General features: G+C 42.9%; 1 protein-coding gene across 2 annotated transcripts in view; it reads left to right on the top strand.

The window, feature by feature from the left end:
- Positions 1–18,478, top strand: part of Rmnd5a (required for meiotic nuclear division 5 homolog A) — a 47,981-nt gene that overhangs the window by 17,940 nt on the left and 11,563 nt on the right. For both annotated transcript variants that reach the window (XM_051154694.1, XM_051154693.1), the window contains exons 3-4: positions 10,629–10,763; positions 12,144–12,244. In XM_051154694.1, the coding sequence (XP_051010651.1) occupies positions 10,629–10,763; positions 12,144–12,244 (236 nt within the window). The remainder of the gene's footprint in view (positions 1–10,628; positions 10,764–12,143; positions 12,245–18,478) is intronic.

Below are 18,478 nucleotides of genomic sequence, written 5' to 3'. Positions count from 1 at the left end.
GGTTTCAGGGCTGGCTGTAACACAATTAGATCTTGTTTAGCTTAAAGCACGGGCGAGGCTGAATATAGACTAACTTTAAAGTTGTAGTGTGTGATGAATGCATCCTTCTGTTGTAGAGAAGTGTTATTAAGAAGAGGAACAGGAGCCGGGCGTGGTGGCCTTTAATCCCAGCACTCGAGAGGCAGAGGCAGGCGGATCGCTGTGAGTTCGAGGCCAGCCTGGTCTACAAAGTGAGTCTAGGACAGCCAAGGCTACACAGAGGAAACCCTGTCTCGAAAAACAACAAAAAACAAAAGAAGAGAAACAAGGAAATTAAGAAGAGTAGATAATTGTCTCTGATTAAGAAGAAAAAGCTAAGTTGAGTTCTGAAGTACAAATGTGATTTGTATATTGGAAAGGTTTTTAGAATTAGTGAAAGAATCGATAGCTGACAAAATTATAAAGAGGAAGTGGTGATTAAAAAGTAAGGAAGATATACCAAATTACTCCCTACCTCAAATAACTAAGAATATTAATAAAAAATACTGCATTCTGCCATGCTGAAATTTATTAAGGTGTAGTAAAGTATTTTGACTTTTGGTCAAGATGGAAATTGTTGCTTTTGAAATGGCTTGGTTTCAGTAGGAGTGCTATAGTCTGTTTCTTGGCCACTTGGGTCACAGTGCTTGTTCTGAGGATGGCTCTTTCCCAGCCGGGTGTGTACACTGCTGTGGAAATTTTCAGGGTTTTCCCTCTCAAGTTTGTTGTTTTTTCATTAGAGCCTTAGGGAAGGGAGTGTGCTGACTGGTTTTATGTCAGCTTGACACAAGCTGGAGTCATCTGAGAGGAGGGCACCTCAATTTAGAAGATGCCTCCATAAGATCAAGCTTCAGGCAAGCCTGCTGGGCATTTTCTTAATTAGTGACGTCCAGCCACTGCTGGCCTGGTTGAGCAAGCCATGCAGAGCAAGCTTCCCTGGCCTCTGCATCAGCTCCTGCTGTCCGGTCCCTGCCCTGTTTTGAGTTTTGTCCTGACTGACTTTGATGATAAATTGTGGTGTGAAGTGTGAAGGTGTAAGCCAAATAAACCATCCCGCCCCCCACTTGCTTTGGCCATAGTGTTCCTCACAACAATAGTAACCCTAATTAGGGCAGGGAGTCTGGGAGGATATGAGGTTAGATAGTATTAGTGGTCCTGGAAGGAATCTGATCTGAGGTGGGAGACAAAGCACAGGTGCCAAAAGAGGAGGGAGCATCTCTGAAGCTGTCCCTCCGCCCACCACTTTGCTTAAATCCAGCTTGCCTGCGTAAAAAGAAGTCTTTATCTGAACCCAGCATCCTAACCAGGTGATCTGTGGCTCCTGCCCGCTGAGCACTGATGTGGAATCACACTGCCTCTGCCCCTCTTAGCCTGCTTTCTCTGCCATCTGTCATATTACATCATCTGCTCTGGGTTATAAGCCTAAATTAAAAAAGAAAATAAAATCCTGTTCCAAACTGAATGAAGCTACATTATACAGATGATAACCATTTATTGGATTATAGTACAGGACACAAAAGAAAGCCTAAAGCTTGGTAGCCAGGCCTCAGAGGATTCCTCTGGACTGGAGGATTTCCACTTTACCTGATCAGGAAGATTGAAGAGGAAATGCTTGGTCTAGCACCTATGGCATGTTAGGCCAAGAGCCACAAGCCACGAGCAGACCTGTACAGTAAATTGTACAAGCATGTCTAGGCTGTAACTGGATTCAAGTGCTAGTGTTAGTGTTAGTTTAAGATAAAGTCTCAGCTGTGTAACCTGGGCTGGCCTTGAACTCCTCAGTATCCCCCTCCTCCCTCTACTTTCCAGGTTCTGGGATTAAACAGATTTATTACCACACCCAATTTAAGTGATTTTTGAGTTAAATTTTTTTTTTCCCTTCAAGACAGAGTTTCTCTCTGTGTAAACCTGGCTGTCCTAGAACTCACTTTGTAACACCAGGTTGGCCTCGCATTCAGAGATCCACCTGCCTCTGCCTCCTGACTGTTGGGATTAACGGTGTGCACTACCACTGCCTGGTGAATTTGTTTTGTTTTGTTTTGAGACAGACCTGCCTCTGCCCCCAGAGTGGCTAGGATTACAGATGTGCACCACCTGGCCTGGCTTGGTTTTTGTTTACATTTTCTAATGGCTCAGTAGATAAAAGTGCAAAATGAACAAGCCTAGTGGCCTGAATTTGATCTCTGGAAATCATGTTGGGAAAAGAGAGCTGATTTCCTCCTGCAAGCTGCCCTTTGCCCTCCTTATATATGCCATGGCACTCATGTATCCACCTGTTTTCACAGCCATATCGTATGTACAACAGCAACACTAATAAAACTTTTAAAGTGGGTGTTTTTAGCTGTGCGCAATGGCGCACTCCTGTAGTTCTAGCACTCAGGGAGGCAGAGGCAGGAGGATCTCTTGAGTTTGAGGCCAGCCTGGTCTACAAAGTTTGCCTAGGACAGCCAAGGCTACACAGAGAAACCCTGTCTCAACAAACAAAACTTTGTTTTCTAGTGAGATTATTTTAAATGTGGCATCAGAATTGGTGGGAAGGGCCAACTGAGATTCACCTTTTACATGTTAAATATTTATTGATAGAACATTTTGTTTATATTATTGACAGCTTTTTGTTGTTGGTGGTGGTTTTTTGAGACAGGATTTCACTGTGTAGCCTTGGCTGTCCTAGACTCGCTCTGTAGACTAGGCTGGCCTCCAACTCACAGGGATCCACCTGTCTCTGCCTCCCAGGTGCTGGGATTAAAGGCGTGTGCCACCACTGCCCAGCTATTGACATCTTTTGAACAACCGTTTAACTTAATTTGAATCCCAACAACTGCTGTCCTGAGTATGGATATGAAAATTGATGGTTATGTTAGAGCCAGTGACAAATGCAGAGAGTTGAGATTAAAACCCAGATCTGAGACTTGAAAGAACCTTTTTCAACTAGGATTCCTTGGAAGAAGTGATGTAAACGTCACTAAAGTGCCTTTGGAGTGCCTGCCCAATGCATAGGAATCTCTCTCCTCTCCTTGTAGAATCTGAAAGGGTGTTTGCTGTCTTTCGGAGAGTAAGTCACTGATATTTCTCTCTTCTGTTCTAACAAGAGACAATGGGGCATCAGGCTGAGATGTGCAGTCCTTGAGGGATAGGGGAGAAACAGGCAGGAGGCTGTTTATCTTCATAGAGGCTCAGTGTGTAGTGTGGCTTAGTATGTCTTTGTGCTTATAAAGTAAAAATTGGCTGGTATGAGTCTTTTAACATTGAAAGCCAAAGCAGAGGTACAAGCATGGGTATTGTACGGAGGAAGTGATGGGGTGTCACAGAAGATAGTGTTGGTATCTAGAGTTCCTCCTACGCTGGTGATGACGCTACGCTGCCAAGTTCACTCGCCAGCCACAGTGTGTGCAGAGCACTGTCTAGTATATGCCCAGTACACACTTCTTTCCTCATAGGTCTTGCACCTTACTACCAGCTTTACAGGGTGCTGCCAGGTTGTCCCTTAGGGTTTACACCAGTTTACAGTCCTGCTCAGCATGTGTGGCAGTCTTATTCTTTTGTTTGGTTTTGTTTTTTTGAGACAGGGCTTCTCTGAGTAACAGCTCTAGCTGTCCTGGAACTTGCTCTGTAGACCAGGCTGGCCTTGAACTCATGGAGATCTGCCTCCCAAATGCTGGGATTAAAGGCGTGCACCACCACCGCCCCGCATATGTGACAGTCTTGTTCCCTCATTTCTCATCACACTTGCAATTGCCAGATTTCAAAACCTTTGAAAATTAATCAGGTGGTTGTGGTTTGGTCATACTCACTTTGCCTTTACGATCTTTTGAGATGGGGCATCTTTTCTCATGTGTCCATTAGGATGACTTCATATGGATTTTGTGTTCTTTTGTTCATAGTTTTCCTCTTGGATGACTTGTCTTTTCACTTGGAGGGTTTGCTTCCATCCATACTTTTCTGAATGTAATCTTTGTGAGTTGAGTTTGAAGGTAGCCAGCCGTCTTCTCCCAGTGCAGGTGTTCTTACTCTGTTAGGAGTCCTTTGGAGTCTCTCCTTCCTAACTCAGACTAACTAGATGTTGAGAAAGAAAACCAGTTCCTTGTGGGTGCAACAGTAACCTATCGTTGGGCTCATATGCCAGGATTTCTTCAGAGTAGATGGAAGGAATAAAAGCAAATACTGTTTTACCATTGGACTGCTCAGTACCTATGATTTATGTATGAAGGTATTTAGGAGAGTAATGAAAAACTGACTTTGAGCCTATTTGATTGTATTCATAAGATGGCTAAAGAGATAGTGTACATACTCTGTTTAGGTCTCATGGCTTCATGATGAAGTATTTTTGTGCGTCCCCAGATTTAGTGAGCTGTCTGTAGGGATTCTCCTGCTGAGCGGCAGCAGCCGGATTGAGGCTGCCACCACTGCCTCAGCGGCCTCGGCCAGCTTGGTGCCTCTGCCAGGGCTTGCTTGCTCTCTCTTCTTGCTCTTCTCATTTAGGGATTTCTCTGTGCCTAACACTACCCCCAGCCCCAGCCTTGTGATAGCCTACCTTCCCCAAGCTGTGGGAAGCCCACTGTTCTCACTCCCTTCAGTCCTTCACCCCACAGTATCACCACCCCCAAGAGCTAGTTTAGTTAGCCCTGGAGCATCAGGCCACTACAATTTAAAGCCACTCTCCCTGTCAGTCCTCCTTCTTCCTGCCTCAGGGCAGTGGGTCCCTCCTGCCTTCCTTGGAGCTGTGGAGACAAAATGATGGTAGCTCCTATTGGTGCTGCCTCAACCAACTCCTTCCTGTCGCCTGCCTCCATGTCTACAGTGTTTTTTATAGAGTTTCTTAGGGGGTGGAGCTTTCTGGGGCAGGGATTTCCAGAGTGTGGATTGATGGGATTTCACGCCTCAGCTGGGAGAAGCTCAGGGCTTGGTGGATGTTTGTCCAGACTTCTCATCCAGTGAGTCCTACTGAGGGGCTAGAGATGGCAGTTACAGAAGTTATGGGGATTGGGGGTGGGCAGGTTGGGCCAATTTTCTGCCTTGAGGGATAATAAAGCTTAAAATGTGTACAAAATTTACAAAGAGTCCATTGTGAAGGCTGAAGCAGGAAAGGTTGTCGTCATCATGGACAGCTTCCCGGGAAGTGGCAGCAGGCCATCTGAGGCAGGAAAGGAGAGCTCCCAGGGGGCTGTCTTGAGGTCTATTCCTGCTTCAGTCAACTGCTCTGTGAACACCAGACACCTTCCCTGCCTCAGAAAGCCTGCTGCCGCCCCCATGGGAGCTCTCGGAGGAGTTGTGTGCACCCTTCCACCCAGGTCACCCACACTCAACAGTGCAAACAACATCGTCTCTTTCTTTTCTTTAAGCTTTATTGCATCCTGCACTGTGCTTTTCCTTTTTTGGTTGTTTGAGTCCTTCCTTCTTGTAGAAGAACACCATGCCAGGGTTCTCCTTTCTTTATTGTTTTTCAAGACATGGTTTCTCTGGGTAGCCCTAGTTGTCCTGGAATTCACTCTGTAGACCAGGCTGGCCTTGAACTCAGAGATCTGCCAACCTCAGCCTCCCAAGTGTTGGAATTAAAGGTGTGCGCCACCATACCTGGCATATTTTTTGTGTTTTAGTTTGAAACAGGGTCTTGCTGTGTAACCCAGGGTGACTCTGAACTCAAGATCCTCTGGCCTCTGCTTTCCAGGTGATGTGTGTAGTTGGTTCTTATTGCTTTTAGAATATGAAAGGAAAATGTACAGCCCGTGCTGCTATTAGTAGTCAGGTGTGTCTTCACATTAGTGCCTCTGCTGGCTTACAGTGCTGCTGATTTCCTGGGTGGCGGTGTAAATGTGTTTGGTCACCTAGTAACCAGAAGCTGGAAGGAGTGCCAGGTCTGATGCAATAGTGAGTAAGAATTTGCATTATAACAAAGGGAGTTGACTTGCTTTGCATCCCCTCAACATCCATTCATAATTTTGGCTTTCATTTTTATTACATGCAACCAGAACATAAGCTGTGAAATGTTTTTCTGTCTTCCTTAGTTGTTTAAAGTGAAAGCTCAGTGGTAGAAGGGAACTCAGAAACATGCATTGTTCCTGTTTGCTTTCCAAAATGAACAGCTATGTTATAAAGTTTCATGTGATTAAAGATAATTCCTACTGTAAGGGCTGTTGGTTTTTTTTTTTTTTTTTTTTTTCCTTACCCCTGTAGTAGTAACCATAGTAAGTTTTAGAAGGTAAAAGGACATCCTTGTAAAACTCCGTAACATTGTTTAAATACTAGACTGTTTTAAAAGTCTTTTCAGTAATCCACATTTATTTTTTTGGTATGTATCTCAAGGAAATTAATTACCCAAAGAATTTTATTATTTGAGCAGATACTGTTGGTGGCAACTGTTAAATTATTTTAAAAGCAGCTGTATAAAGAGAGGCTTGGTCTGACCTTAGGCGGGGGCCTTGTTTATTCAGGACAAGGGTACATCTTCATTATCCACAGGTGTGGATGGTCAAAATGCCTGTGGGCAGAAGTGACCTCTGTAGTCCTAAGGAGAATCTGGGACGTGTAGTCATTCAGCAGTAACTATTAAAACTGATATGCTAGACATGGTGTGTGTGTAATCATAGTCTGCACTGGGAGGGAGGTAGGAGGTCAGGAGCTTATGTGTTGCAGGATATTTGATCACACTGTAAACCCGCGATTGTGTTGTGCAGTGGAAAGCTCTGTTTCTAGTTCTGTAGCTCAGCCCTAGCACACACCTTTAATCCAAGACAGGAGTAAATAAAGTCAAGAGGTGGACAAGCAACCAGTTGACAGGGAGGGGACATAGTAAGAGGCAGACAGGAGGACAGAGAGGTGCCCAGGAAGTAGGAGAGAGAGCCATTGATTTTTGAGCGGTTTTTGAGATGGTGTGGGCAGGGAGAGGTTCCTTTTTCTCTTTTTTGGGCCTTAGTTGAGGGGGAAGGTCAGCTGGGGGTGCTTTCTCTGCTTCTCTGAGCTAGCAGGCTTTACTCCAGCATCTGGCTCCCAAGACTTTATGTAAAAGATCATCTTTTTGGGGGGGCGGCCGTTTCTGAGATACAGTTTCTCTGTGTAGCCCTGGCTGTCCTGGACTCACTTTGTCAACCAGGCTGGCCTCGAACTCACAGCGATCCGCCTACCTCTGCCTCCTGAGTGCTGGGATTAAAAGGCATGCGCCCCCACTCCCGGCTTAAGATCATCTTTTATTACATAGTGTGATTGATGTCAGCCTGGCCTACATAAGACCGGGTTTTCAAAAAACAAGCAAACTGATTATATATATTAAGTAAAAAATATTTTTGGAAAAAAATCTTTGGAAGCGTTTTTATTTTCCATGATTGTTTTCTTTCCTGGGGAATTAAATACCTGATGAGAAATTTATAGGAGGTTGATAAGGTTGAGAAGTAATTATTAGACTAGCACCCCGGGGGCTGTGTTTGTTCACAGATCAGTGAGGGGTGTAACTCAGTCAGGGTGGTTACTGCTTATTATAAGCTTAGGCACGTGGAGAATTATGGGCAGATTCTGAGTTTGAGGTAAATTACATCATTGTTTTACTCATTTGAATGGCCTTTGGGGGAGTAAAATAGCCCCATTATTCTGTGGATTTCTAGTTCAGTCCAGAAGAAAAGCAAAATACCACCACTCCAGTGTTCTGGTTGTTACACACAGCACACAAGATATAAATTGCTTTGTTTAAAAGTATCTGTGGTCTGCCACGAGTCAACCCTAAAATGTAGGATCTCTGATAATTAGAAGTAAAACTCAAAAACTTTCAAAAAATTTTCAAATTTAATTTTAGCACTTTCAAAGTATTGGAAGTAAACGTTGTATTATAATTGAGTTATATGGGTACTCATATTAGAGTAGAAAAAAAATATATATACATACATACATACACACACACATACATATACACAAACACACACACACATATATAGTGTGTGTGGAGAAGAATAATTACATTTGAATTCTTTACCAGCAAATTAAAAATAATCTTAAGCCGGGCGTGGTGGCGCACGCCTTTAATCCCAGCACTCGGGAGGCAGAGGCAGGCGGATCGCTGTGAGTTCGAGGCCAGCCTGGTCTACAAAGTGAGTCCAGGACAGCCAAGGCTACACAGAGAGACCCTGCCTCGAAAAACCAAAAAAAAAAAAAAAAAAAAAAAAAAAAAAACCCAATAAATAAATAAAATAAAATAAAATAAAAATAATCTTGTGAGTGACAATTGAGCTATCTTCCCTGTACATTTCTATGTCCCCTTCTTTCTTTTCAACCTCTATCTCCAAAACTCAAAAATTTTATAGCTGATTGTGGTTCATTGTGCTGTGGACCTGTAAGTTCTTATGTGCATTGCTTTAGCATTAGGATACTTGTGGTTTCCACTGGGTAAGTTCTAGTACAAGGGCTTCTATTAGGAAATAATGGGGGGGGGGGGGCGGCTCCTGAGGCTCCTAGCCGAGGAGCTTCTGGCACTTAATGGCTTCCAGAGGAAGGGGAGTCATCTTTCTTCACTGTTAAATTGTCTACATTCCAGTAAATAGCCTCACTGTCGAGTTCATGCAAGTTACCCCAGTTCAACTCCTGAGTCATAAAGTAGGAGGGCGCTTACTAGGAAGAAGTGGTCTAGCAGTGCAGTGAGAGAGTGGATGGGATTGAATATGGTACAGATATATCATATACATTCATGGAATTGTCAAAGAGTAAATAAAAGTCCTATTACAATAAAAGTAAAATTAAGACATAATAGTCCGGTGGTTTTGGCTTTCATTTTGCCTGAGTGATTCTAGATTTTTGATGAATTTACTTGGACTTCTGCATTGACACCTGAAAATAGGAAAGATCACTATGGGAAAATGTGCTTAATTTTAGAAAATGGCACTTTCTTGGTCATTGTAAATAGTAGGTTGTTTGCATTGCTGTTGCAAATTTCCCTAGTCTGTTTTTTATATTTTATAAACTAGTATCTATTGGTTGGGCTAGTTAAGCAATGGTTCCCTAGAATTGTGGTTTCAGTTATATCCAGATGATGTTGTGTAGCTTTAAACATTTAAGCAATAGAGACTTAGTAAAGGGTAATGCTCTTAGGCAAGGCAAGGGAGGCAAAAACAAACTAGACAGAAAACCTTGAGACCATGACACAGATTTGTTCTTTCTTCACTCTTTTTTTGTTTGTTTGTTTTTTGAGGCAGATTTTTTCTTTCCTGGAAGTAATTCTGTAGACTAGACTGGCCCGGAACTCAGAGATCTGCCTGCCTCTGCAATCTATCCTAGGCCTAAGACTTACTGCTTAATAAGCTCACCCTTTCTTTTCGTGCCCCCCCCCCCTTTTTTTTTGTACTTTTCGAGGCAAGGTTTCTCTTTTTAGCCTTGGCTGTCCTGGAGCTCAGTAGACCAGGCTAGCCTCAAACTCAGAGATCCACTGCCTCTGCCTCCCAAGTGCTGGGATTAAAGTCGTGCACCACCACTGCCCTGGCGAAGCTCACCCTTTCTTGTGTCTACTGAGCTCTGGGCTGGCTGGTCTACCTCAGCTGGCTCAAACTCCTCTCCCAGCTGACTTATTCAATCTGGCTTTTCTCTTGGCCTCTGAATTGCTCTGCTTGGCCTTAAACTAACTCCGACAATCTGCTCTAATTTCCTGGCTCCTTCTCATTCCCTGGCTCGTTCTGTCTTCTCCTGTGTCAGCTTGTTCTCTCATTCAGCCTCTCGCTGTCAAACTCTCCTGGGAGAACTGCCTCCTCCTCTCATTCTCTGTGCTGCCTCCTTAAGCTCCCTTTCCCTTTCTGTTCTCAGTTTAGTATATCCTATTTTATCAAATCTTTCTCTGATTTGTCACTTTTTCTGCTACTCAATTAGACATCACTTTCAAACATGGGTGCTTCCCTTCTACAAACTAACTTCACTTTCATTGTTTGGGATTAAAGGCGTGTGCCACCACGCCTGGACCTGAGCTTCTCTTTACCTGATACTTGCTCTATACCAGGCTGCCCTTGAGCTCAGATCTATCTGCCTCTCCTTTCTGGATTAAATGAGTGTTTGTATTCCAGTTGGGTCCCACAGACCTAGAAGGCTTTGGACGTGATCTCCTGCTAGAGCAGCCATGTTCTGAATTAAAGTTCCCCGACCACCACCGCCCAGCCGCGGTTGTCTGGATTGCACTTCTAAGTAGCTAGTCTACCTTATTTCAGTTTTGAAAATCTGTAATATGCTCTGTGGGGTCAGAACTATATCCATAGCTCAAGTAAGTGTAGGCCTAGTAATGGTAACTGCTCTTTTCACCGCTTGTTTCCTCAGTCCCAGCCTTGGAACTGCAGTTGTTGTGTTGTGCCTTGGTTTATTTAGCAGTCCTGTGTTGATGGAGGTATGTGTGTGTGTGTGTGTGTGTGTGTGTGTGTGTGTGTTTCTGTCTGTCACATTACAGACATTCCTGTATTGAGCGTGCTTTTAACAGATGAGAGAATGCTTCTGAAAATACCGCTATAGTATAATAACCAGAAAAAAATTGGTTTATTGGTTTCAATTTCACTGAATTCAGTGTTAAATCTATCAAATTTCCCAAGTTTTTTAATGTTCTTGTTTATTGTAGCAGTAATTCCCCTGAGTGAACGCATTCTTTTGTATTTTCCCTCCAGAATTTTGATTCTGACATTAGCAGTGTGGGGATAGATGGCTGCTGGCAGGCGGACAGCCAACGGCTTCTCAATGAGGTGATGGTGGAGCACTTCTTCCGACAAGGAATGCTGGATGTAGCCGAGGAGCTCTGCCAGGTAAGCACGTGCCGCCAAGGCGCAGGGCAGGCAAATGGGGCCGTGCTGTGGAGCTCGCATGGTCTGCGGATGGGACCTTGTATGTGCCTCCAACTGTATATATAGCGTTGTGATATTTTAAGTACCATGGCTAAGTCATTTGGCTAGGAAATTACTAAGTTCTTAGTGTACAGTTTAACCTGAATCACGAAACTAAAGTTTCACATCCAAATTGTTGTTTCTTTATTCTGAAGCTGGTAGGTTGGTTCCTAGTCATGAGTCAGAGTATCAAAAGTGACACTACTTTTCCTGTGTGGCTCAGGCTGGCTGTTCCAGCCTCCCCAGCGCTATAGTTATTGGCATGCCATTTATCCTGCTCCTGTTTTCTTTTGATAGAGAATGTTAATATAACAGAGAAGAGGAAAGAAACAAAGATATTAATGTTTGCTTTTCTGACCTAGTAAAACTATATCAAATTAATTTCAAACTGATATTTTCTTGAGGTGGGCATTGCTCATCTCTTGTCTGTTAGGAGCACCACGAGGCCGTGGTAGCGGTAGCTGCTGTGTACTGTGTGTTTCCTCCAAACCACAGCCTGCTTACTCCTTTCTGCTGCACTGAAGCAGCAGTCACTGTTGTCTTACACAGGGGAGGGGGAGATTTGCAGAGTCAGGGAGTGTGCCTAGGCCGTGGGAGCCTGTTGACGGGGCTGCGGGTCATTCTCTTGTCCCTATCTCCAAACTCCATTCTGTTGCATTTCTTATTTAAAAAATGAAGAACTCAAAAGATAAAATCATTTAAAGTGAATCATAAACCAGTCTATAATCCAAGCCTTTTCTATTTGCAACAATTTAAATAAATGGTACTTAGGTCTTTCTTTGTACCTTTTAAGAGGGGCGTGTGTGTCCCCGTCCCTCCATATGAGTTTTACAAGTTATCATTGAAGACTGATTTGTTTTCAGATAACAGCCTCAAGATAACAGCTTCACAAAAGGTCTGTTTTTCTTGTGCAGAAAGAGAAGTAGCAGGAAAGGCTCATAGCTCCTGCCCCGTAAGCTCTCAGGCTCCTTGTAGCTCTGCAGTTTGCTGTGGGCCCTCCTCCTCTTTTGGCCAGATCTGCAGCTTCACCGTGTATCCTAAGGAAGAGCGCGTGTGTGCCCACCGGCCTGAATGTGCAGAGCCACACCCACACCCACACCCACACCCACACCCACACCTACCTATAGCCCACGACAGTGTGCTCAGCTCAGATTCGACAAAAGTATAGTCACTGTTTCTGCCATAGAAGTATATGCTAAGAGAAAATGAGCATTGACAGCCCTGCATTTTAAAGTCTAGGTCAGCTTTTTCCTCTGTGAATGAATATACTAAGGAGTTTTGTTTGTTTTTCTTTCCTTCCAGGAATCGGGTCTGTCTGTGGACCCAAGTCAGAAAGAACCATTTGTGGAGTTGAATCGAATATTAGAAGCATTAAAAGTCAGAGTTCTGAGGCCTGCTCTTGAGTAAGTTATTGTTAGGTACTGTGAGGGAACCTCTGTTAGAACATTTATGTCTAAAACACATGTGAGCTGTTTAGAAAGGTCTGTTTTACCTGGGGTGGACTTCAGAGGATTTGAGAAAGAACAGTGGCATTTCTTTTAACCAAGTCAAATATGGGCTGTACAATACTAGAACATGGCAGCCTGCTGAACTTAACAAGTGAACATGTTTCCAGAAGAGAAAGGGTTTCCTTGTCTGTGCTGCGACAGCTCTTTGGGTAATTCAGTAGTATAACTGACACACCATTGATTGGGCAATCTTTATGTGATACTTGTGCCTCCGTAATGTGCTGGGTACCGTGCTGTCACCCTGAGAGATGATTTAAGTGATATTCATGAACAGAACAAAAATTCTATATAAAAACATCTGTGTGTGAGACACAGGCGCACACGCACAGAACGTGTGTCAAAGATAAGAGAATGCAGGCTCATGGGTGCCACAGTGCATGTGTGGAGGTCAGAGGACAACTTTGGGAGTAAGTTCTTTCTTCCACTGTGGGTTCTAGGGATTGAACTCCCGTCATCAGGCCCCTGTAGCAAGCCAGCAAACACAGTAACTGGCTGAATCATGCCCTGGACCCAGATCCCTATGCTTGGGTGTTCATGGGGCGATGGATTAAACCCAGGGTAATGCACAAATGAATTACTATGGATTTTGATGATTTACTTTGAACATGTCATTTACTTGAGTTATCCAAAATATACCTGAGTAATTGTTAAAACAGGTTGGTGTGTGGTTTGAATAACAGTGGCCTCTATAGGCTACATATGTTAAATTAAATGGTTTTTGCTACACTTGCTCTAGCCCCCAAATAATGACACGGAGACCTGTTACATTTATTAATAAGAGTCAGGCACTGTTGCTGGGCAGATACTCATCCACTCTAACCTGACTGTGCTGGCCTGGCCTGTTTCCTAGCCACAGGCCCCACTAGTCCTGCCCTGGCCACTCCTGCTCCATCCGTGTCTTCTCTTCTACCTGGCTGGCACTCCTGGGATTGCAAGCCCAGCCTTAACTCTCCTTCTATCGATAGGCTGTTCAGCTCTTTATTGACCACTCAGAGGTGATGGAGAACAATTTTTACACAACATCGAGACAAGAGGTGCTTCTTAGAAATGACAGTGCCAGTGTCTGGGCTGCAACCAGATCTCTGAGTGCAGAAATCAGCATTTGAATACACAGTGCACAAAACCATCATACATTTGAGGATCAGGAGGTGTGTTGCTGGGGGAGTCGTGGGCCTTTTTGTAGGAGGCTTGTCTTTTACTGGGGGTAGTCTTTCACTTCCTGCCTGCCTGCTGCCTTGATCCGTGCCATGCCGGCCATGAGTTCACCCTCTGACACTGTAAGCAGCTTCTAATTAAATGCTTTATTTTACAAGTTGCCTTGGTCGTGGTGTCTCTTCACAACATGAGCAAAATCACGAAGACAGTTGACAGACTTGCACAGACGGCCAAATAATAAGTATTTTAGGGTTTGTGGGCCACATGAGATTTTTGTCATATTTTCTTATTTTTTTTAACTTTAAAAATGTAAAGTGCTTGGTCTTGGCATGGGTCATACAAAAGAGGGAGCAAGTTATTTGTCTCATGCAAAAGTCTCTGACTCCATTGTAAAATTTTTAGTGTGAAGATTACTAGGATGTTTATAATAAATAACAAAGTGAAGATTTAAAAAAAGATAATCAGCCGGGCGTGGTGGCGCACGCCTTTAATCCCAGCACTCGGGAGGCAGAGGCAGGTGGATCGCTGTGAGATCGAGGCCAGCCTGGTCTACAAAGCGAGTCCAGCACAGCCAAGGCTACACAGAGACACCCTGTCTCGAAAAACAAAAACAAAAACAAAATAAAAAAAGATAATCAAATACTTAGAATATTTGAAATCAGTGTTAATGGTTGAGAATAACCCATGTGGTATTTATATTTTGGGTTTGGGATGGAAATTACCTTATTAATCTATTTTGATCAGTTATTTTTTAAAAATTGTATATTTCTGGAACCAGCCCATATGAACAGGTAGAGGGTTCTTGTGTTAATGTGTGTTATATGATGTCTGTGTAAATTAAAAATATAAGTGATCTCAGTTCTAAATCTATTTCTAACTGTGTGCCTTTGTAAGGTGTGTGTTACCTTTGTATAGCAGTATAGGGCATTATTGGTTATAGTTTGGTTTTTGAGAGGGGGTATTATTTATAGCAATGCTAGTCTTGAACTTCTGTTGTTTTGTTTTGCTTTTTGTTTTTCTGTTTCTTTGTATCCCAAGCGCTGCGACAACATTTTTGGCATGTTTTGTGTTTTGAGGGGGTTTGTTCTTAATTGTGACATACCTAGAAGATAAATTTAACCAAGCATCTATAACCTTTTATTTGCAAAATTTGGCATGTACTCTTAGGTGAAGAAGAGTGAGGGAGCCCAGGTACAAAAGTATGTTGAGTCCCCAGCTCTGCAGTGATTAGTTGTTCTTCAGGGAAGCATCATATCTTCATTTGCTTGTTAGGGTGTTCACTGACTGTGCACACTGCTTTTAGCCTTAGTGTGAGCTGTGAACTCACAACTTCTCCTTTTGGAGAGGGAAATGCTAAGTAGTTGGAAACTGTCCTGTCTTTGGAGTTAAGCCAGTAACTGACATTCAGAAGCAAAGGGCTGTGTCCAGAGAAGCTGAAGCATCAGAAAGAATATCACCTTGGTCACTTTGAAACGGCTGGGATCTGACATCAGCTTTGTACTCTTAGAAATAGTTTCTTCTTCCTCCCCCTCCCCTTCGTCCTCTGTGGGATTGTCTGGCTCTGAGACTAGCTCATAGACAGCTACAAGTGGAAGATGGTTTAATTTGTACTCCATAGCTGTGAAAACAGAACAAGAGATTATTGGAGAAAAATTTTAATATTTACAAGTTAAAATCCTGATGCTGGTCTCACTTCAAAAACATTACATTATTAAGTCTTTATTTTATATGAAACCCTTATGTTTGAGTTTAGGGTTAACGTTGATTATTCCAAATAGGTAATACATGGATCAGGGTTTTGTTGTTTTGTTTTGTTTTTTAAATCAAAAGCTACAGTAAAGTAAAAATACAGTGAGGAATCTCCCTCCCTGTCTGTCTGTAAGTCACCCAGTCTCTCACCACATATGGAGTCACCATTAACTTTTTCTTGTGCATCCATAAGTCTTCAGTGGTATATATTGTATATGTCGATTTTACATATGGTTGTATACTGCTCTACATCATCCCCCCCCATGGTGTGTGTGTGTGTGTGTGTGTGTGTGTGTGTGTGTGTGTCTAAGTCTAAAATAGCTGCTTAGTATTTTGTTTGAGGTTATACCTGAGTTTTACTTACCTTTTTGAGTCTCAGGGCATCTTAGCGATCATACTGACCGACCATCTTAGACCATAAAATGATTTCCCAGTTCCTGTGAGAGCATTCCCTACTACCTCTTGTTAGTGCAGACCATCCACGTACAACTTGAGGAATCAAAAATAACCAAGTGGCATATAAGGAGAAAGAGAGAAAATAAAGGTTGCAGAATTCTTCACATAAGAGAGGGAATGAGGCCAGGAGTTAATCCCAGCACTCGGGAGGCAGAGGCAGGCAGATCCCTGTGAGTTCGAGGCCAGCCTTGTCTATAAAGTGAGTGTAGGACAGCCAAGGTGACACAGAGAAGAAACCTTGTCTCGAAAAGGAGGGCGGGGCAGGAAAATGAAGGGTGATGGCTCAGCAGTTAAGAGCACTAGTGTTCTTCCAGTGGACCAGGGCTCAACTCTCAGCCACCCACAAGACAGCTCATAACTGTAACACCAAGATCTGACACCCTCATACAGACATACATGCAGGCAAAACAACAATTCATATAAAATAAAAATAAATTATAAGAGGAGGAAATGATGTCTTAGTTTATATTGCAGAAGGGTTTTATATGGGACAGGCTGTCAATGGTACCAGGCAGGCTACTGAGTCTCCCCAGGCCATAAATTAGGTAGGAGTGCAAAGAAAAGTCAGAAATATATGAGATGAAACTGCCTTGATGCTTTCATGATACAGTGTTTGGTTAATGGTCTTATGGATAAGAAAATCCTCATCAAATGTAAGAGAAACTATAGTATGAATGAATAAACTCTACCTGATGATCAGAGATTGGAATTACAAACTTGAGGGTATAGGATTAATTTCTAGTTGTGGTTGGAAAGATGGTTGACAAGTTAGAACTCACTTGCTTTTCCAGAGGATCTGGATTCAATTATTGGCACCCACATGGTGACTGAAACCTTCAGTAGCCCCAGTCCCGGGGATTTAGCTCCCTCTTCTGGCCTCTTTCGGAACCAGGCATGCACAAGTACCCAAAAAAATCCATACACATACAGTATTTTTTAAATTTTAAATAGTTTCTGGTGTTCATTTCTTATTCTTCAGTTCACAGCTTCTCACAGGTGTGCAGCCTTTCATTTCAGGCGGCTCTCAGTAGCCACAGACAGAGAAAACACAGTTCTCCTGAGGGACAGGAGAAGGGCATCCAAGGTTGAACAAGTTGGGTTTTTTTCCCCATAGAGTTTGATTTTCTTCTTCTTACCCAATTAATTGGCCTTAATTCTGAGAAGACAGAAAAAGAAAGGTGATCCATTTAAAACTAATTCTGCCTATACGCTGTGATGGAGGAAGAACACTTTAATTAGATACGAAGAGTGGAATATGGAGCTCACACCTGTAATCCCAGCACTTGGAAGATGAAGGCAAGGTCAGGAGTTCAAGGCTATCCTCTTATGTTAAGAAGTTAAAGGCCAATGTGGACCTTCTGTCTCAGAAAACAGTGTGATGAGGTGGTAGGTGACAGGCTTACAGAAGATGATGCGGTAGGGAGCCTGGAAAGGAAGAGAAAACATTTGAGGTGATAACAACTTTTAAATTTACTGCTGGTGAAAGGCTGTAGGAAGTTCCAAGCCTGTTCCTAAGGAAAAGCAGAGAGTGTGTGTTATTATTTTGTTTTAATATTTTCTGTTCCTATGGGGGTCTTAGATAGCTTGGGTTGACCTTGAATTTCTGATTGTCCTGCTTCTGCCTCCTAAGTACTGGGATGGGTGGCCAGCTTGTTGTATTCTAAGTACACAGACATGTGTAATCCTCCAGTCTCCCTCTTCGCCTCCCCCCTGTTCTTTTTGAAACAAAATTTCTAACTAATGCGGTGTGGCTCATGCTGACTTTAGCCTCCTTAGTGCTGGGATTACAGGCATGTGCCACCATGTATGACTATGAGTCCTTTAAGAAAAAAATAGTTAATGGTTTGTTTTGTAGTGGTGTTTCTTTTATGAACTTGGGTTCCTTTGTGTTGGGTGCAGATGTTCAGAATTGCCACATCCTCTTGGTGGCTTTTTTCCCTTTCATGAGTATAAAATGTCGTTCCCTAACTCTTTGATTAGGTTGATTTTGAAGTCTGTTTCATCAGATATCAGAATAGCCACACTTGCTGCTTCTTGGGTTTATTTGCTTGAAATGCTTTTTTCCATTCCTCCTTTTTGATTTATTCATTTTATTTTGTGTGTTTTGCTTGCCTGTGTGCCTGTGCACTGTGTGCGTGTTTGGTGGTGCCCATGGAAGTCAGAAGAGGGCATTGGATCTCCTGGAAATGGAGTTACAGATGGTTGTGACCACCATGTGGGTGCTGGGAACCAAACCCAGGTCCTCCACAAGAGCAACCAGTGATTTTAACCGCAGAGCCAGAGCCGTTTCTCCAGCCCCTCGATCCTGTTTTCTAATCCAGTCTGTTAGTCTGTGTCTTTTTATTGGGGTAGTTGAGGCCATTGATTTTTGAGAGCAATCAGTATTTATTGACTCTGGTTTGTTGTTGTGATGTGAGTTGTTTGCCCACACACTCTTTTTTATCTTTTCTTCTGGGGTTATTTATTCTTTGGTCTCCTTGAATGTAGTTAACCTCAGCAGACTGAGGTTTTCCTTCTAGTGCAATCTGTAGATCTGGATTATTAGACAGAAATTGCTTAAATTTAATTTTATTATGGAATGTTTTTTTTCTTTCTTTCTCAATTGTGAGTGATAATTATAATAGGTATAGGAGCCTAGGTTGGTGTCTGTGGTCTCTTAGTTTATAGAACCATCTGCCCAGGTCCTTTGGCTTTTCATAGTCTCCGTTAAGAAGTCACGCCTGCCTGTATATGTGATTTATTCTTTATTCCTTGCTCTTTCTTTCTTTT

This window comes from Acomys russatus, chromosome 13 (genome assembly GCF_903995435.1).
Source record: "Acomys russatus chromosome 13, mAcoRus1.1, whole genome shotgun sequence".
NCBI lineage: Eukaryota > Metazoa > Chordata > Mammalia > Rodentia > Muridae > Acomys > Acomys russatus.
This window is presented reverse-complemented; position numbering and strand designations above follow the sequence as displayed.